At 45.6% G+C, this 20,863-nt stretch overlaps 3 protein-coding genes across 3 annotated transcripts in view; all 3 read right to left on the bottom strand.

The window, feature by feature from the left end:
* Positions 1–20,863, bottom strand: part of LOC110484395 (uncharacterized) — a 105,554-nt gene that overhangs the window by 54,538 nt on the left and 30,153 nt on the right. The window contains 1 exon segment of the mRNA XM_077784468.1: positions 18,317–18,321. Within this exon segment, the coding sequence (XP_077640594.1) occupies positions 18,317–18,321 (5 nt within the window).
* Positions 897–1,829, bottom strand: LOC144246423 (olfactory receptor 14J1-like). The gene has a single exon (XM_077783817.1). It carries the CDS (start codon positions 1,827–1,829, stop codon positions 897–899), a length of 933 nt encoding a protein of 310 aa, XP_077639943.1.
* On the bottom strand, positions 12,121–15,279 carry LOC144246424 (uncharacterized). The gene is given in 5 exon segments (XM_077783818.1): positions 12,121–12,293; positions 12,296–13,875; positions 13,938–14,264; positions 14,346–14,566; positions 15,268–15,279. Coding segments are annotated over 5 exon segments (2,313 nt in total).

Raw genomic sequence — 20,863 nt, forward strand, 5'->3', positions numbered from 1 at the left:
CCCGCCTGCTGTGTGCAATGCAAACAGGGGCTGCTGAGCCAGTGCTGCCGTGTCTGTGCCTGCAAGGATGCGGCACCTCTGTGAGCTGGGGCAGAGGCCAGGGCTGCAGAGGGGGGATGTTGTTGGCAGCTCCATGAGGACGCTCTGGGACGCTGCCCTGGGCTGTGCAGCACACTGGGGATGGATCAGCCCCTGCTCTGCTGCTCCTTCCCATCTCCCCCAGGGCCCTTGCAGAGCACCAGCCGTGCTGTTTGCCCCCAGCCTGCCCACGGCCAGCCTGGGGCTGCTCACGGGGGTTTTCTGTGCTGAGCATTGGCCTGGCCGTGTTCTTGAGAGAGCCTGGGCAAGGAGCCTGGAGCCCCCAGGCCCTGGCCTGAGGCATCAGCGCTGCCCCAGCAGTGCCCATGGCCTGTCCCTGCTGCAGCCCCGGCACTGCCACCCCCAGGACTGTGCCCGGCCCCGAGAGCACTCAGGCCCTGCAGCAACACCAGGGCCACCAGGGCAGCGGGGCAGGGCCACGGGAGCAGCACTGGCAGCACCAAGTGCTGCTGCTCCTGGGCACAGCTGCTGTGCCAGCCCTGATCTGCCCCAGCTCTGCACACAGACATTGCTGCTGCAGCTCCAGAGAAGGCAACAAAAGGGCATCTCTGCAGAAAACTGTGCTGGGACATCCTTTAGTTCCTTTAAAACCACTGAGAGCACAGCCCCTCAATGACACAGTCTGTGGCCACAGGGAAGGTGGGGAGAAATAAAATGAGAAATGACACAAATAATGACATTTCTTTGTGGACAACATTAAAATGTAAAACAAAGAAAAAGAACCTCCAAGAGGAAAACAACAAGAAGTATCAAAGATAACTTTTATTACAAGTGATTTCCAGAAATTGGCCTGCACTTTAATGTTCCTGAAAGCATCCAGTCATCTGTCTCCACACTGCAGCCTTGAGCTCCTGGTTCCTCAGGCTGTAGATGAGGGGGTTCAGGCCTGGAGGCACCACTGAGTACAGAACTGACAGTGCAAGATCCAGGGATGGGGAGGAGATCAAGGGGGGCTTCAGGTGAGCAAACATCATAGTGCTGACAAAAAGGGAGACCACAGCCAGGTGAGGGAGGCAGGTGGAAAAGGCTTTGTGCCGTCCCTGCTCAGAGGGGATCCTCAGCACAGTCCTGAAGATCTGCACATAGGAGAAAACAATGAACAGAAAACAACCTAGTCCTAAACAAGCAGTAACTTCAATGAGCCTGAGTTCCCTGATGTAGGATTTAGAGCAGGAGAGCTTGAGGATCTGTGGGATTTCACAGAAGAACTGGCCCATGGCATTGCCATGGCACAGGGGCAGGGAAAATGTATTGGCTGTGTGCAGCAGAGCATTGAGAAAGGCACTGGCCCAGGCAGCTGCTGCCATGTGGGCACAAGCTCTGCTGCCCAGGAGGGTCCCGTAGTGCAGGGGTTTGCAGATGGACACGTAGCGGTCGTAGCACATGATGGTCAGCAGGAAATACTCTGCTGTGATGAAGAAGAGAAAGAACAAGACCTGTGCAGTACATCCCTTGAATGAGATGTTCCTGGTGTCCCAGAGGGAATTGTGCAGGGCTTTGGGGACAGTGGTGCAGATGGAGCCCAGGTCGCTGAGGGCCAGGTTGAGCAGGAAGAAGAACATGGGCGTGTGCAGGTGGTGGCCGCAGGCTACGGCGCTGATGATGAGGCCGTTGCCCAGGAGGGCAGCCAGGGAGATGCCCAGGAAGAGGCAGAAGTGCAGGAGCTGCAGCTGCCGCGTGTCTGCCAGTGCCAGCAGGAGGAAGTGGCTGATGGAGCTGCTGTTGGACATTTGCTGTGGCTGCACATGGGCACCTGTTCATGGAGAAAGGACAGTGAAGAATTAGAGGCAATGCCTGTAACCAAAATCAAAGACATTTCCCATACCCCCTCCCCTAGAACACACATAGACAGTCTTTTGTGTTCTACAATTCTGGGGTTTTCTTCATAAACACCCTTATATGAGTACTGCTGTTCCTGGAAGTCAGAAATCCTCAGCATTTCTGCTTCACTCAGGGAGAAATGAATAAGTTCTGTGCAGCAAAGTGATGAGAGGAGAGTGAGGGGAGATGCTCTGTCATTCTGACCTCTTTAGAATTTCTCTGGGCTTTAACCTTTCTCTGGATTAGGATGATCAGCTTCAAACATTTTCCCTAAAAAACCCCCAGGTACTGCTGAGAGTAGATGGATCCACCACAGCCCAGCTCCACATTTGTAGGCAAGGACTCACATTGCTCATTTCACCAACCCAGAAGCATTTTCAGTCTCAGAACACCTCTGCCTTTCCCCATCAATCTTATAACTCAGAGATGCTCTAGGACATGTTTGCACCCTGGATTGAAGCTCACAGCTTGGACTGGAATCTCAGGGACACTTCCAAGTGTCCCTCTGATGGCACTGGATGAAGGGAGGTGCAGCTCCTTCCCTGGCTGCACTGCCAGCATTGCCCAGAGCCGGGCACTGGGGACAGCTGTGTCACCCTGAGCCAGCTGTGCCCCTGCCAGAGCCCCCAGTGCCGGGCAGCTGCTCCCAGCCCTGTGCTCTGCAGAGGGAACTGGGCCCGGGGCTGCAGAGCTGCCCCACGGCTCTGCTGCAGCTCTGCCTGCACAGGAGGGGCTGCACGCCTTGGAGCCCCGGCCCTGAGGGCAGAGGCTTGGCTGGGGCACAGGAGGGAGGGGGCTTGTTCAGAGGGAGGGGCTGCACTGGAGGGGATCCTCTGGACATCTCTAAACTCTCCCTGCCACAGCATATCTGGGTTTTGTTCTCTCTCCTTCCCTGATCTTCTCTCTGCTTCCTGGAGATTTTCCTCCTGCAGGTGTTTCCCTGTGCCTGATCTCTCCCTGCCAGCACTCCCAGACCCCAAATCTCTGTGCACTCTCCTTGGCCTGACAGAACCCTGCCTGTTTGCAGGGCACTGGCTGGGGGCAGGTTCTGTTTGCAGCTGGGAGAAAGGACAGCTCAGACTGAGCCTGATGGCTCCAGCAAAGGTGATGCTGGGGCTGTCCATGGGCAGAGGGGCTGAAAGCACATTAGGGATCTCCTGTGAATCTCTAGATCACTAAAAGTAACAGTTCAGATACCTCAGGCAATTCTCAAAATTCCTAATCAACCTTTAATATTTATCCCCCATCCCTGCTATTCTCCAATAGTAGAAAACAGAATACAAAGTCTTTGAAATGTCCTCATTTTTATAAAAATCCTTGTCTTGGAAATATTCTATGGAGGATCAGAAGCCCTCACCATGTCAGAGCTCCATGAGCATTTCACGTCCCCTGCACCAGAAATATTCAGTACTCACAGGATCTGTGGGCATTGGGATGTTCCAGCTTTAGGAGATCACTACAGGAGCTGCAGCTGCATTGTCCTGCAGCCAGAGATTCCTGTGCCAAGGGCTGGCAGTGATTCTGCCTCAGGCACTTCTCAGCCCCTTCCCAGCCCTGACTGATTGAAGCTCTCTGTGCCTCTGTGCTGTGCCCGGGCTGGCTGCAGGCAGTGCCCTGTTAGAGGGAATGCCGCGGGAGACAAGACTCATGATATCATGATCATCAAGTCTCAGTTTATTGTAACAGATTTCACAGTTTATATATGTTCGTTAATTAGCTCATACATATTGCAAAAGCCAAGCTCATGATTGGTTGCTATGTGACTTGTACTATTATCTTTAAAGTATCTTTATGATCGATACATGCCTGTCCAGCTGGCCTTGCAGTTGGAACAGCTTAGTACCCCTTTGTTCTTCTCTATCTACTTCTACATACCAAGCAGTTTCAATATCCTGCTTTCTGCACACCATCTACTCTTCAGGGCCATGCGAACTTTGCAGCAGTCACGTAGCCCTCCCTATTTGGATTAATTTTACAGTATCATGTCCCTTGGTGTTCAACCATTCCTCTGTCAGGCTCTCTTTATCTCCCCCGTTTTCCTTTTGTACAAGAAGGTGTGCATTCAGCATTTTCTGCACAATCTGCTGCATCAAGCCTTGCAAGCAAGTAAACACACAGGGCAAAACAAGCAAAAGTATCACAATTATGCTTAGAACTATTATGCTGTATTTGATAATGTCTCTTAACTATGGTCCGATCCCCAATCCTTTTAGCTATCTTTTTAAACCTAATCTATCCTCTACCTTTAACTGTTGAGTTAGCTTCGGTCAATTTTCGTATTTGCTTATGGATAGATGTAGAGTGATCAGATAAGTTCATACAGCACATTCCTTCAAATTCTTCACAACTATGACCTTGGGCTAGAAGAAGTAAATTAGTGGCAGCTGCTCTGTTTTGCAGAACTGCATGACAGATATTACTTATATTTGTGGCAAGCTCACTCAACATTTTAGATGGAATACTAATTTACTTTTTTGTCCAGTAGGCTAGGATTTTCAATTGTGTGAGAGCTTGCACTGAAGCAACTCGTGGGGTGAAAAATGAGGCTAGTATTACAGAAGTGCACCCCACTTCATATTTCTCATGTTTTTGATTGTTCTGTTTAACATGAAAGGAACAAACTTAATTCTAAATACAAACTATATTTATGATAAACTTAATGTTATGCTTTTGATTATCTAATTGATTGTCCCTCTTTTTCTTTTGCCATTGAAAAGCAATGGTAAAATGAACAGAAAAATCACAGGCATTACTAAAACTCATTAAAACTTAGCAAAAAAGTCTATAACATAATTAAAAACACAATGAAAAAACCCAAAGTCTACAATCTTCTGTGGGTGAAACACAAATCTTTGCACAATCCACTTTTGCTGTGCATCCTCTGATTTACTTGTGGAGAGATTAGTGTTCTCTTGAAATTGGTAAGTTTAACATTCTTCACTGAAATCTATCCAGATTCTGCACCTGCTAAAACACAAACAAACTCAACACTCCCCACAGGGACTGGAGGGTCCTCTCTCAATTCTGTTTCCTAAAATTTGCATGAAGAAATGGAAATATCAACATCTTTATAATAAACATGAAAAAACATCAAGAACAAAACAACGCATATAGTAAAGAAACTAACAACAAATAAAAATCAATTAGATAATACACAATTAATATTACATATAAAATCACAGTTACCAAGTGCTACACTATCAAATTGTCATCCCAGAGTCTGCAGCAGCTGATAAACCTTAAAACAACAGAGATTTGGATAAAACATGTCCGGATCATGTCTCTCCAAAACTCCCTTTGAGGCTCAGCTGCCCTACATGGTCAAATTGTCAAGCCAAAAGGACTTGAATACTTTTTGATGCAGAAAACACCTGGGTCAATCACACCATCCACGTAGAGCCAGAGCTTGGCCAGAGCTCAAACTCTAATTGGAGGATATGTTTTAACACATTATAAAACAAAAGTCCTAGAAATAACAGTTATAAGTAAAAAACCTTATTATTAAAACTTTATCAAACTATCAAATAATTGAACCTGTCTAAAATCTCTTTCAAGACAAAAATTCTCTAAATACAACAAACCCTTTCTTCAGAAATCTGAAAATTTGAAGTCTGAAATCTTGAACTAAAATTTGGACAATGAATTTTTAAAGGAAGATGAATTGCAGCTGCATAAAAGATTGGATAAAGAAAACACATGAGTAGTTAAAAAATCAAAACCACAGGATCCTGAAAAAATATCTTGTAATCAATCACCTAAAGAGACAATAAAACATATGAAAACTGACTGTAAATACTATAACAACATATTAATACCTTAATACCTTAATACCTTAATAATAATTCTTATCACAAAAATCAGACAACTCACATTTTATGATCAACCTATTAACAAGAAATGTTTAAAATCGTTTAAGACAATCCTTTTAAAGCACTCATATAACATTAGTAACAATCACTACTTATCATTACTTACAAAAACTTAACAATCACTATTTATTTTATTATCTATAAAACTTAAAAATCATTATTACTTATATTATTATCTATAAAAACCCAAAGACAGAGATTACAAACTCAATACAAAAATTCCATCAGGTGACATTTTCTCAACTCTTGGTTTTCAGAGACATTTTTGGTAATTAAATCATTACTAACATTTCTATCTTTATACAGTGATTTTTATCCATATCATATTTGAAATAACATTGATTCACATAATGTTCATCCTTCTTGGTATCTTGGAAAACACTCGGTACTGCTGTACTTTTTCATTACGTCTCTGACTCTTGTAAGAAATTGGGAAGATGCTGTTGAAATTTTTGCTGTAGTGTTGCGATCCCGCCACCGGCGGCGCTGCTGCTCTCGGCGTTGTCGCTGCCATGGCAACCAGGACTGTGCCGCCATCTCCGCCGCCATTGCTGGGCGCTGCGGGGAGATGAGGGGCGGCGCCGCCTCGCTCCCGTCCTTGTTGTGTCACCTTGTGGATGGGAGAAGAGACACCCCCGCCACGGCCGCGCCCCGCCTGCTCCGGCTCCAGCGCGGCTGAGCCCCAGGAACGCCCCTCTCCCCCCTTGCGCTGCTGCTCGGCAACAAGGAGCCTTCCGTCTCTCGGCTGATGTCCGCTCCGCCCCGGGCTCGCCTCCGGCTCGGTGCTGGCCGGCCCCGCTCTGTCTGGCCCCGCGCCCGCTCCGTTCTACCTGATCCCCGTTCACACAAAGTGAATTTGGGATCCCAGTCCCGTTGCCATAAAGCAATTTGGATCTCAATTTCCAGCACCTCAATGCTACTAGTGTCTATGGGAGGTACAGGCATTTCAGAAGCAGAGATGGGAATGGGAAAATTTGTGAGAACCGGAGGGTTTGGCTCACTAGAGAGAAGCGAGGGTTCACATTCCTTATTTTTCTCCAGAGCTGTCCGTATCACTTCCACCGCCCTCTTTTCTGCCTGACACATTAACAATTCGTTATCAACCACTCTCCAAAGTTTACTCATTTTCTTGCACGGTTTATCCTCATCTAACACTAACTCCCACAACTTATCCCCATATCTTCTCCATTCGGAAAGTTCATGAACACTATGGGGGTTAACGAAAAAGCCGTAAGACTCAGCATGATGCAATAGCGAAGGGAGATCCTTATCTAAGTCAATCCCCCTAATCTGCCTTTTTCTAAGAGAAGCACTAAATAAATCATATGCTGCTTGCCTTTCCATGATTACGTCGGTACCGTTGCTGGCTCCTTCAGGCTTCGGCAGCACGTATCGGCTGAGCTCGCCGCTGCGGTCACTCAGGGCGCGGAGCAGAGCGTTTCGCCTCTTCTCTTTATTTTCGCCGTCCTTCCAGCCGCAGGACCCGCACTCCAACGCAGCACCTCTCTCGCCTTAGGCTCGGATAAGGTCCCTGCTTTCGGGAGCCAGTTGTTAGAGGGAATGCCGCGGGAGACAAGACTCATGATATCATGATCATCAAGTCTCAGTTTATTGTGACAGATTACACAGTTTATATATGTTCGTTAATTAGCTCATACATATTGCAAAAGCCAAGCTCATGATTGGTTGCTACGTGACTTGTACTATTATCTTAAAAGTATCTTTGTGATCGATACTTGCCTGTCCAGCTGGCCTTGCAGTTAGAACAGCTTAGTACTTCTTTGTTCTCTATCTATTTCTACATACCAAGCAGTTTCAATATCCTGCTTTCTGCACACCATCTACTCTTCAGGGTCATGCAAACTTTGCAGCAGTCACGTAGCCCTCCCTATTTGGATTAATTTTACAGTATCATGTCCCCTGTTGTACAACCATTCCTCTGTCAGGCTCTCTTCACATCTCACCCCCCAGAAGATGTGTGGCTCATCCCACACCTCTGTACCTGCCCCTAAAACATCAGCATCTGTAACCCCATTGGCCCATGCCTTATCCCAGCCCACCTAGGAGCCCCTGAAAAGGGGGCTCCGAGAAGCCATGCGGCCACTTGGAACCTCTTCCCGCTCTTGGAACCTCTCCCCTCTCTTAGAACTTCCTCCCCTCTTAGAACCTCTCCCTCCCCCCCTGGGGCTTCCCCTCTCCTAAACCCTCCTTTTGTCTCTCCACTCCCTTGCCCTCTTAAACCCGTCCACATGCTACGCCTGAGAGCACGAGGCTCGGACCTTCCTGCACCCCCAATAAACCTCTTTCCCCAAGAGCAACCTTCAGAGATCTCTGCCTCCCTCCACCCACACCGTGCTGGAGCGTGGTCATCCCGCATTTAGGTCCCTGGGCTATTTGTTTTTTGAGTTGAAAAGACTAAAGTGGTTTCAGTGGTATAATATACACACGGCTTGTCAGGTTGAGATCAAAGCAGCTTTAGCTATAAGAGAATAGAAGATGTCTGCACTTGGCAAACTCTTATTTTTCCTCCACGTATGCTGTACATTCATCAAAGAGCATCTTCACAAGTCATACTTTCAGCTCTCACCCACTCCTAAAACTATTGCAGCTGCCTTCCTTTCTTCCTCAAAAAGATAGAATGGGGCTTTTTTCAGCCCCAGCCATCCTTCTCACTGTGCAGAGATAGGGACTGTGCAGTGCCATACAAGTTCCTCAGCCTGGGGACAGGTGCTCATTCTCTCCTGCCTCCAATGGTGTGAGTAACAAACTTGCAAGCAGGAGACACTAACAGAAGCAGGTGTCTCTCACTTTTTTTTCTTTTTCTCTCTTTTTTTTTTTTTTTTGTTGTCACTTTCCAGTATTCTGTGAGCAGTAAAAATCCTTAAATATTTGCAGGGGAAACTAAATTTTTTGTTCTTGTTTTTGCTTAACTAAAAATCTGGGGGTTTGCCAAGATGCAGATCAAACCAACAGCAATCACTGTCAGTGGGATTTTTTTCCATGTTGAAAAAGTTTAACAATTAAATTCCGTCATTTACTCTGACATGTTGAGATATCAGTCACTATTGCATGGGCCATGCACTTATTCTGGATTATATCTCCCCGTTATATAACCAAGTATTCCTTCAGTACAATGGTCTTTTTGCCAAAAGACTTGATGTTCCATAGAAGATGCAATTACTGTACAGAGTTTGTGCATAAAAAGAAAAATCCTCAATCTCTGACATATGTATAGAGCTGACAAAGGAAAGAAATTCAGTATCAGAGCTGGGTAAAATGGCTCATGGTTCAAGTGGTTGTTTTTAATGCTTTTAATAAAAAAATCCTCTGCTGTTGTTTTTAAATACATGTAGTCAAATCTGGAAAGTTGAGCATAAGAACATAATGTAGCCACAGTAGGATAATGGACTGAAGAAAATAACCACTGAAAAGACTGAATAAAAAATAAACACTCCCCACTTTGTCCCCCAATTTTTCTGGAATTGTTTAAAGCTAAAAACTACAAAACCAAAATTTACAGAGCTATTTTTTCTGAAGTGTGGACTATACAGTAGTGATAATGAAAATGAGAACAAGCCTCCTGGGATGGTTGTGCTACTTTGCCCTGCCAGATACAGAAACATTTCTATACTTTAAGTATTTTATGTTGTTTTAAATTTTATTTCATTTCTAGGGAATAACAGTACCTCAGGTCATTTTGATGTCAGATTGTATTTCACATAATTTCTGTATGAGGTGCATTTCTTTTCTTTGGATACTTCAGGAAAACATTATGAGGAGCCTGAAAATTGATTATATGAGCTGTGGTCAGGATGCAGCCTTACAGAAAAATTATGAGCACTAAACTTTCCTTGCCAGCAACAATTAAAATATGCAAACCAACATTTTAAAGAGTTTGAGTTGAATGGTGATGACTTTAAATGGCTTTTTAAAGATGGTGACAAAAGTACTTATGGGTATTTTCCCCTATACTCATACAATTCTGTGTCTTTAATGCACTGTAATCATAATAAATATTTCCAGAACTGAAGAAACAGAGCCTGAGAGCTTGTCCATCCTAGGAGTTTCTATTGTTCTCATAATTTTTTCTCTACAATTATCTCTTCTCTTGGAAACACTGTGACATAACCATGCTGCCATAATAAGCATAAGCAGTAGAAATCAAATTCAGAGCTACACAACTTATTTTACAAGGAGAACAGATAATGAAATGGTAAGTAGTGTCAATATACATTAATGGAAAAAATTGCCTAAGCCCTGCATGGCTCTGAAAGAGCAAGCTTTCCAGTTATTTTCGAATATTCTGATCCACATGGAAAATGCAGAGAAGTCCTATTTTGCAGGGCTGATTTGCTTCCTATGTGAGCCATAGCAAGGTCAGAATCCTTGGAAGGACACTGCTTCTTACCTCAAGATTTCTGTGAGCTTCTGCCTTGCTTCTGGCTTGGAAGACCTTGAAAGACAAAAAAAGAAGAGGAAACAAGTGCACTTTTAACCAGGGGTGACTCAAGAGATTAAATCGCTGCCCACTGGCCATGCTTCACAGAGCACAAAGCGAAGATTGACTGCCCATGACGACATTTGAACCTTGTGTCATTGCTGTGAATCCTCCTGGGTGTACCTTGCTCCTTAGACTGAAGGCACTGTCATTGAGCAAGCTGGGGGTTAAAGCAGCCTTTTTATTTTGGATAGTAATTCACTAATACTTGGGGACTGAGAGGATTTGGGTTGAAGTACTTATTACAGCCTATTTCTGCCTTGGTGGAAGGAGGTGAGAAGTACAGAGCACCTGAAGCAAGGAAGAATTGAGATATGCCAAAGAACCAAAAATCTTGATTGGCCACCTAGAGCAAATCTCTGTGGGCTTTAGGAAACTGTGGGGTGGCTGCTCTCACCTGCTTCATGACTGGCCTTTCTTTTCCTGCATATTATTTTCATTTCTACTGTTTGTAGTGTTTTTTCTTGCACTTTGCTCCTTACTATGAATTAGTATGCTGCTCAAAGCTAAATATCAGCCAAATTGATAAAGATAGGTTATTTATATCTTCTCAGGATTTAAATGCCACAGAAAAAGTTGGGGGACTTGAGCAGATCAAGCAATGTTTTACCCTGCAGCCCCATGTAAGTGACTAGCTGCTTTAATGGCAGGTACATTGACAGCTTTAGTTTGGATATGGAGGGAAAATAGATTGTTTTTTGGAAGACACTGCTACTTTACTCAAATTTGCTGCACTACAGCTCAAGGGTTAGAGCACACTTAGACAGTGTGACCATGCTGTAACTATCACTGTGTTCATTTGTAGTTTTTTTACTCAGAAGTTGAAGCTTCTTCTTCTTCCTTTAATTAGCTGCCTCTATCAGGACCTGTTTTGTTTTCTGCTATAAATGGTGGGTCAAATAAAAAGAAGGACAGATTTCAGGCAATTTGAGAAATTTTTCTTCTTTTATTATTTCTTCACACATATATATGTAGATATTGCTGAAGGGCAGCTATTACTGAAGGGTAGCTCAATCTTTTAGGACTAAATTGTTCCCTAGGAGTTGTAAAAGTGACTGTGTAAAGAAAACTTCAGCAATCTTTCCAAAGATTGCTAAAAAAATTCAGGAGTACTCTGCTGCAAAATTTCAGGCATTTCAGGGCATTTTCACTTCAAACTTCAAGCATTTCTATGGAAATGCTCAAGAGACAGCATACTTAATATATCCAACATCTCTGTTTGCAAAGAGTCTTTATTTCAGATAGAGGTATAGGAAGGACATTCTCAAATATATAGAGGGTTATGTACAAAGAATGACGCGTTTCAGGCAATTTGAGAAACTTAACTTCTTTTATTAGTTTCTCAAACATAGATATTCAAGTATTGTTTAAAAGCAGACAAGCAACTGGGGGAATTCTCTAAACTAAGGGTAATTCTCTAAACTAAGGGTTTAAACTAATCTAGTCTAAACTCTATTTCTCTACACTAAGGGTAGCTTTGCAAAATAGTTATATACTGCCAACACTAAAGGGCCTCTGGAATGAATGCTAAGAAACAAGTCTAATTAAAACTACAACTCACTAAATAACTACATTAAGTCCCTAATAGGCTAGGTTGCTGTCTTCGAGGTATTCCAAGCAACCTCCATCAGCTTCACTGTTGTTCTTCTGCAAGGATGTGCAGGTGGAGCCAGTTTCTGCCTCTTTGACTTAGGCAACAGCACTGTTGCAAATGGAAGGTGAAGGGCAAGGCCACTCACGGAAGTGTCTGCACAACGAAACCATGTGCTGCACCATCTTCCTTTCACAGGAGCAGGAAAGCAGCTTCAGGATTGCCACGGACAAATACAACAATCACAAAGAGTCGACGTTGCAGCAATCGGCTGCGAACTTCTCCATCAGAGCTTTGTGCAGGGAATTCTTCTCAGTGTTGGAGAGCATCATCCAGAGGTGAAAGTGCAGCTGAGCATAAGCCTCCATTGCCTTTCTGTGGGCATCCGGATCTCAGGCCAGGTACTCAAAGAAGTGAGTGGCTCAACCTTTTGCATTGCTGGCGGCAAGCTGATCTCTGCAGGAAGCTTCTCGTTGCCTAGAACAAAATGGTCCAGGTGTTTCCATTTCAGGCAGAGCTGCATGTATGCCATGATGTCCCACAGCCACAGTGGAAATTCCTTCCTGCGCCAGTAGACGGGCGGTAAGATGTTTAACACATGCATGACCAGAGTCTTCCAGTTAGAGTTGGAAAAACCTGTGCCGCTCAGCATGCAGGTGAAGAGCTGCAGGTATTTCAGGTGCAACCTCTTACATGGTATCTGCCTGGCAATGTGCTGGAAGAATTTTGCCTCCGCCACAGAGAATGTCTCAGGCCATGCTGTTCTTGTGAGGATGTTGGCCTTGGCGGGCTGACTGCTCACAAGGTTACCGGAGTTGCCTTTCTGGGCCTCTAAGGGCTGGTTGGCCACAAAGATGTCAGAGTCCCCTTGGCGCACCCCAAAAAGCATCTCCACCGACAGGGTCCTCTTGCCTCTGCTCAGCTGGAATTGGCAGGACCGGCTGCAGGGCTGAAACACCAAGTGCCATGAGTATGACTGAGGCACATGCAGCCACGAGCATCTCACCATCTGGAAGAACCAGCGGGAGGTTTTCTCCACATCCAGGTAGGAGCCGGTGCAGAGTGTCTCCAGGAGGCTGCGCTGCTGCTTCCGCCGCAGCTCCTCCTGCGAGTGGTGCAGGAGGCACAACAGCTTCTCGCCCAGCTGCTCGCTCTCACACGTGCACACCAGCTCCACACGGACGCTGAAGGTCCTTGCTGCCGTCTGCCCTGCACTGCTTGGCTCTAGGTGGAAGGTGTGCCCTGGCGGGGGATTCAGTGGGACCAGCACACGGTACACCCCATCCCACTCATGGGGGCTCCAGCCCTCAAAGGCACTGCCCACCCCAATGGCTACTCGAGGCACCGGATCAAAGCTATTGCTCACGCTGTACACAAAGACATGCGTGAAGCTCTCCATCAGCTCAGCTGTCACTGAGCAGCCTCTCTCCAGGTCCTCCACAGGCCACTCTATACCATCCATTAAAAGGATGTCCTTCTCATTCCCAGCATCTTGGGTGTCTTCTCTGTTTTCAATTCCACCACTGGCATTTTCTTCCCTGCCACCATCACTGCCACCTTTTTCACTGGCAGCCACATTACCTTGTTCCTCTTCTTGTCTATCATTATTCTTGTTTCCCTCCACATTCACATCAGCCTGTTATTCATCCTTGTTTCTATCATTGCCATCTTCTGCTATCACATCCTTATTTACTTCCTCAGGTGCAGGAAAACCACTATGGGCAATTTCATTCCCACATTGATTGCTATCTTCCTGCCCAGTCCAGTCTTTACTTCTTTGGTCATTGGCACATCTGCTTTCCTGCACCTTCACATCCATGTATTCTTCTGTTCCATCTACATTGTCTTCACCTTCATTTACATCAGTGTTTTTGCCTGCCTTTATAGTAACACTATTGTTTTTTTCTTCATTTCCTTCTCCTTCTTCCTTTCCAGTGTCCTTGTCTTGGTCCACCTGTACATTCTTGTTTTTTTCTTCATTTGCTTCTCTAGATTTTCTTTATTTCCAGCAACATTGCCAGGTTCTTCTTCATTTCCTTCAGTGGTAGTGTCTCCTGGCATATCCCCATCACTCTGTCCTTCTTTCTTTAAGTGATAGCCATTGTCGACATCGCTGTCTTCCTTCACATCATAATTGCCACTGTTGACATCGCTGTCCTCCTTCATCTTCACATCATAATTGTCTTCAGTGGCATCATCCTTGTTGCCATCATCCGCAGCCACAGGACTGCCTTCTCTGTCATCTTCAGTGCTGCTGTTTTCTGCCTCCAGAGTCATATCTCTGTCTTCTTCACCTTCCTCTGGATCAGCGGTGTCTTCTTCCTGTTCAGTTATTCTCTCATCTCCCAAGGTCTTGCGGGAGCTCTGGTCCTTGCTGCTGCTGCTGCTGGCCTCACAGCTCCTTCTCCTGCAGCCCAGCCACAGGCCCAAGAGGAGCAGGATGCCAGCAAGAACCCAGAATGGCCACTGCTGCAGGGCACCAAAGAGCATGGCTCCCCAGCCCTCATCCTGCTGCTGCAGGGGCCCCTGCTCCAGCTCCTGCATCAGCCGGGCCATCTCACGCTCCAGCAGCTCCTGACGCTCCCGCATTCTCTGGTGCGTGGCCTCATCCAGCCCATCCCCAGCTGGCTGGGGGTACTGGATCAGGCTTTGCACAAGCACAAACAGCAGTGACAGTAAAGCCATGGTCTGCAGGAGGACACACAGGAGGGGCTCAGTGGGGCCGGAATGGAGACAGTGAGGGGCAGGAGCGGCAGGGATGTGGTGGCAGGAAGGAAAGGGCCCCCGGCAGCTGGCAAGGCTGCACCGCTGCCCCGCACGCCCCGCGCCCCCAGCAAGGCGCTGCGCCCGGCGCTGGGCCCTGGAGACGGGGCAGCCCCGGGGACCGGCGCTCCTGTCCCAGCCCTCCTCCAGCCCCCTCTCCCCTCTGCTGTGCACTCACCGCTTGCCGAGGCTCTACTGGGGCAGAGGCACCGGCCTGGGGCCTTTTATAGTTGCCCCCATTGTGACACGGCCCCTGTGCTGTCACAGAGCCCAGAGCGCATCACAGGCCAGCCCCGCCTGCCGTCCCAGCCCGGTCATGGAACTCATCATGGCCCCGATGCAGAGAAGAAAGGAACTGAAGTCTTTTTTTGCGTTTCAGGCTCTCTTATGTAGTTTGTCTCACAGCCACACAGCACTCCCCCTACCCCAGACTGGATGTGAGACTTCAAATGGTGATGCATGTCATCTGCATCCTGTTCTGTTCAGCGCTTGAGACAAAACACCTCAACACCTCTTTCTGCTGCTGCTGGAAGGGGCAGATGAGATGGCTTGAGCTATGCTTGTAGGAAGCTACCAAAACAGTAATAGCCTCTTCAGCTGCACACTCACTAGGCAGAGGAATTTACCTCAAGGCACATGTTGGACCTGAAGGCACATCTGGAAGTGAAAAAGCATCTTGAGAAAAAATATCTGCATTTAGTCTCAGAGGAAGAATTTGAGCCACCTCAGAGCATTTCTGTTTTGTTCTATAATTTTGGGGTTGGCGGCTTTTTTTTTTTTTTCTTTTTTTTGAGGGCATAATAATTGTAATAAACGCTACCAAATGTGAATTTCCCCTCTCCCTTCTTTGATGGAAGACAAGTAATGAAAAAGTGGCAATTGCTCTTTCTCTGCATCTTACTCCAACATTTGCTGTTATTAAAATTTGTATCTTCTTTTCACTAGTCCATCAGTTTGAGGTGATGTCTGCAAATGAATAATAATTTTTCTTACCACTGTATCCTCAGCTTTAAGAGGATTCTCTCCCTTTCATATTCAGATCTTTCATTTTCTGCTTTATGCATCCTTTAAAGACCAGAAGCCTTTTTCCTCTCCTTTTTAATTTACTTAGGAAAAGCACATTAATTAAACAGTTACATTTGGTTGGTTGAAGGTTGCCCATGATATTTATTTAGCTGGAGGTTTATCTGGCTGTCAGAATAACTCACTGGAGAGATCACAATTTTATAACAATGCTGGTCAACCAATGTGACCTTCAACAGGACCACCTGTGGTGAACCTTGTGAGCCCGCCTGTGGCACTCATCCCTGCCTTTTCTGGCATGATTTTATATGCTACTGCACCTCAGGCACACAGTATGTAACTTCTGTCAAGCCTTCAAGACACTAGAAGTGTGATTCTGGAAATGCTGATAAATATAAAAGATACGACTCAGAGATAGCCATGTTACCTCTTCTTCTAAGGTTTCCAGGCCTGTAAACGAGGGGGGACAGGAACAACCAGACAATCAATTTATGGAACACTGAAAAGGTCAAGATATTGTAATATGCTGTATTGCACTGAATCTATGGGATATTAAAATTCAGATGGTTCATTCCTAGAAAATATTTGCAGTTGCACAAATAGAGAAGCACAGATTTCCACCATGGTGGCAATTACACAAACAAATGGATCTACTCCAATTACAGTTCGAGACAAACATCTTTGTGTGAGCTTCTTTGGAGCTTTTATATTTGGAGTACTGAGTTGTTCCACTCAAGCAGAGGAACTTAACCTGATACCAGGGATGGAAGGCTTCTTCCCTTCTTCTTTCTCATAAACAAAATGATGAGAAAACATTAACAGTCAGATCAACCTCTGCTAACCTTTTAACTTCAGCTGTTGATATGATTAAGTCAGGAGCCTCTGTTAGACTATTTTTACCTCTTATTTTCTTTCTCTCCTTTCTGATCCTTAATTTGCACTTGACATTTCAATTGATTTGTTGGGCTAAGGAATTTTGCCACTATTAGCTTTACTTTGACAAACCTCTCTTATTTTAACATAGAGGGTCCCAGAAATTTAGCTAGGAGCCATTTTGACATAAGGGAAAGATCAGGTTTCTGGTCTATGTGACCCTGTACATTTTACAGGCTTTTGAGGAAAAACTCCTTTTCTACAGGATGCAATTTCTAAACCTCTGGACATTGCTAGTCTAATCGATCCTAAGTGGTGCCAAACATTTTTTAAATCCTTATCAAAATCTGGACCTGCAGCTCAACTGAGGCTGCAGCAGGAACACATGGAGCAGAAAGGGTATTATATGTATCTCGCAGAAAATCGTCTTCTCAGTACATCCCTCCTCTCAGTGCTTGCTTATATTAAGCACTGAAAGTCACAGTTCTCTATACACAGCAGAACCTGACTATTTAGAAAGGAAATAATTTAGCCAGCTAACCCAGACAGAGAATTGAGGCATTACTTCAGGAGAAATGAGGAAGGTGATGTCTGTCATTAGTCTTCAGTTACAAGAAGAAATAAATCCTGTCCCAAATTAAAGCAAGAGTTGAAGACCTCTTGCATTGCGACTACAAACAAAGTTGAAAGTGTATTCTGGCAAGAGCTTCTGAATTTAAATAAAGAAATGACACAGGTCACGTGAGAACCAAAGAATGGAAACATTAATAAAGGAAGCAAAACCCTGTCCCTGTCACTCCAAGATGTCTTCTGATATCCATGGCAGAATGGTGAATTTGACAGAAACATTTATGTCTGCCAGGCAGATATCCAGTTATAGGAAAAAATTCTGTTTGTCTATGAAAACGCAGTTTTCAGTAAAAAAGATGAAAACTAATTTTGAATGTATATAAACAATACAAAATCATTCTTCAGGATATCTTTATGTATCAGGAGGCACATCTTTTATAACACTTTTATTGCTATATTTGTGAATAACTGTTTTGCAGTGCTATTTTAACTCAAATAATTAAGCTTTCCTTCTGTTTTATGTTTAAAAGTTTGGGGGTTGGGGTTTTTTGGCATTTGGAAGCAAGTCAACTGGAGAGCATTTTCTGTGCCATCTGAGGCCAAAAGTAACAGCATGGAGTCAGAGAAGGCCATTCAGCAGGCAATTTGTATCCTCAGTTGGGTATCCCTTCTGTAGAATGCAGCTGGTATAAAGTATACAGGGTCTGGGGCTACAGAAACAGCAGAAATTAAGAAAGTGAATTTTCTAGAAAAGCTTGAAGTATAGAAAACTTTGAGCATGCTGTTAAAGAAGTTGTGAGTTTGGTTCAGGGGACTGCAGAGATGATCCCTTCTTCAGTCATATTTCAGTTGTTAATACAAGAGGAAATAGATCTTTTGATCACTTTTTCCTGTTAACAATCTGTTTTTAAACACTTCTTATAGATTGTTTTGCACTCATAGTATGATAAAAAACACAATTCTTGAAAAATTCAGCTACATGTGAAAATTAGATTTGGAAATAATGGTGCTTCTTTACAAGTGTTGAAGTAGTTCTCTCTTCTTTGAGTAACTCCAGCTTTAGAGCAGGTATTTGAAAGTTACTAGTGAATCATACCTATGTCCTTCACCATTCTAAACAGACATCTGCACTTTGAGCCACTTTGGAAGCCTCAGCTGTTATGTGCAGTGCCTTCTCCATAAATAGCCAAAAGTTAGGGTGCTGGAGACTCCATCTTCACTGAGAAAATCCATTCTAAAACTTGCTGAAACTATTACTATCTAATCCCCAGCTTCTAAAGGTGTTTCTTTTTATCCCCATTCATTCTTTGTACCCAGCCTGAGCTCTGGGGGTGCCAGGGGTTCTGGAGGTCCCATTTGTATTCCTAAAGCTGCCATAACCCCCTGGAGGAACTCTCCTGCAAAATTAGTTCTGCTCTCTGAGTCTATGGCTTCCACAGTCCCTTTTATTGGAATGATGTCTTTTAGAAATGCCTTAGTAAGTGATCCAGTGGTTGCTGAGCAGTCAGAATTGCTTTTGCCCCCCTGTTAGGTGAGATGGTGTCACCAGAAGATATTGAAGCCTTCCTGCTCAGGGCATTTCAGTGCCAGGCTCTTACAAGCACACACAGCTGTGCCAGTTGAGCTGACCATGGGGGTAACCTGCGCTTTGTCTGATACCCTTTCCTCAATAACAGCGTGTCTTGGAACTCTTTTCCCTTCTGCTGCCCTTGAAGAGCCATCCAGAAACACATTTTCTGCCTCAGGCCAGGCAATGTCTCCTGAATCTCCCCCAGGCTGGGTCTGGAGCTGTGTCACTTGAATGCAGTGCTGGGTTTCTTCCCAGCCCCTCTGTGGGCTGTTCAAACAGGAGGCTGGGTTAAACCCTTCCCCTGTCCTCAGTTCTGAACCCTCCTGTGCCACTGAACAAGCTTCACACTGTAATAACCGAGCACTGCTCATCCACTGCGAGGTTCTTTTGGTTATCAAAGCTTGAACTTGATGGCAGACTGGAACAGTTGGAGATCCTGTTGTCATCAGGTTTTGGTCCTGGGTCCCCGCTGAAGCTGTGGCTGCACAATTCTGCAGGCAATGAGGCCACTCTGGCCACTGGGTGAAACATTTTGGCCCAAGAATTCCTTTGGCATGGCCCTGTTTAACATTCACCTACAATTCCAATTTCTTTTCTGAGTCTGGAAGAGACAGAGCTAAGGCATCAGTATTTTTGGTTGTTCATTTTCTCAAGTTTTGCTCTCTTTCTCCTGTCCATACCACAGCATGGAGGCTGTCTGAGGTTAAAAAGTCCTACAGTGTTCTGGCTGGAACAGAGAATCCTCAATCCAGGCTGTGTAATTCCCTATTTATCCTCAAAATTGTCTCAGCTCCTTTTTGGTCCAGGGAAATGTTACTTCTGAGATTGCCCAGTGCCTCTCTGGGTCAATTCACCAGGAATCTTCAGTCCCAGTATTTCCCAAATATTTAACCTTTTTCTCCACCATTTACCATTTGTTTTTTTTTTTCCCCAACACTCAAAAGATATTTTTAGCCAGGAAATTCAGCCATTTCACTGGGGCTTTGTCTACCACTTGTTCTTGTCCTCCTCATTGGAGCCATCTGATTCCCTGACTGGCAGGATAGGAGTGCTGTAGGGAGACATCCCTGGCTCCAAAAGCACTGCCTTTAGCAGGGACTCCATACCAGGCTGTGAGCCCTTCCTTCCCTCCCCTGGAACAGGGTGTTGCTTTTAGACACCACTTGTCCTGGTTGCTTCCAAGTAATTTGGAGAGGCTCCACATCAAATTTTCCCCCTGGGGCTGCCCACACCTCTGGGTTCCCTTCAGCACAGGCCTTCCCAGACATTTGACACAAAGGTACAGCAGCAATAGCCTCTGTATCACCTTTTACAATATTACAATGCCACCATCAAATTCATTCCTAGTCAATTACAATCAGAGTAGGAAGAAAAAGAAATTAGTTTATTTCAAACCTACCCCCACAGCTCCTAACAGTGATTGAACAAGTGATTGATACCAGTTCAGCTTTGCCATTTATTCCCTTAATAATGAAAACATTCCTTTACAATTTTCCCCCCTTAGGTGTAAGATTCCAAGTGGATGGAGAGGCCCCTGTGTCCATCAGGAGAGGCCTCCTCTGGATGCAGACCCAGCCTGAATGTTCTCCAGGGCTCCAGTGTGGTGGGTCCCCGGTGGGATGGGAGCTCAGAGAGCCCTGCCAATCCATGTCCATGCAGGGGTGGACTTGCTCCTGCTGAGGGTGCTGCTGTCTGTGCTTGCAGTGTCCTTGTGGGCTGCAGCTGGAGCCCTGACTCCTTCCCAGGGGCTGTTTGGGTGGGCTCTGCCCTGGCCAGGAGGGCAATGCCTCTGCCAGGTGCTTGTGGCCGACCCCGTCATCCCCTGGGTGCTGGGGCCCCCTTGGGCCCTGGGGTTGATCCCTCAGGGGCTGTGGGAACTCTGCCATGGCCTTTGCCTTCAGCTTGGCCTTTTGCTCATCCCTTCTTGCCTTCAGCTGCTGTGCCCTTGTGCCCAAGTGCTGCAGGCCTTCTTGTGCCACTCCTGCAGCCCCGGTCACTGCCTGTGGGTGCTCATCCTCTGAGAGCTGCTGAGCTTTCTGCAAAACCTTTCCTTTCTGCAGGGACCCAAAGCAAATCCTGAACAGCAAATCCTGATCCTTCATGTGCACTCTGCATTTCCCAGCTGTTCCTTTGTGTTCCCCGTTGTGCTCAGGGTCCCTGCCCAGCCCGTGTGGCAGAGCCGGTGC

This window comes from Lonchura striata, chromosome 6 (genome assembly GCF_046129695.1).
Source record: "Lonchura striata isolate bLonStr1 chromosome 6, bLonStr1.mat, whole genome shotgun sequence".
Lineage (NCBI taxonomy): Eukaryota > Metazoa > Chordata > Aves > Passeriformes > Estrildidae > Lonchura > Lonchura striata.

Coding starts and splice junctions, on each gene's coding strand:
- LOC144246423 (XM_077783817.1), bottom strand. CDS start 1,829: ATGTCCAACAGCAGCTCCATCAGCCACTTCCTCCTGCTGGCACTGGCA.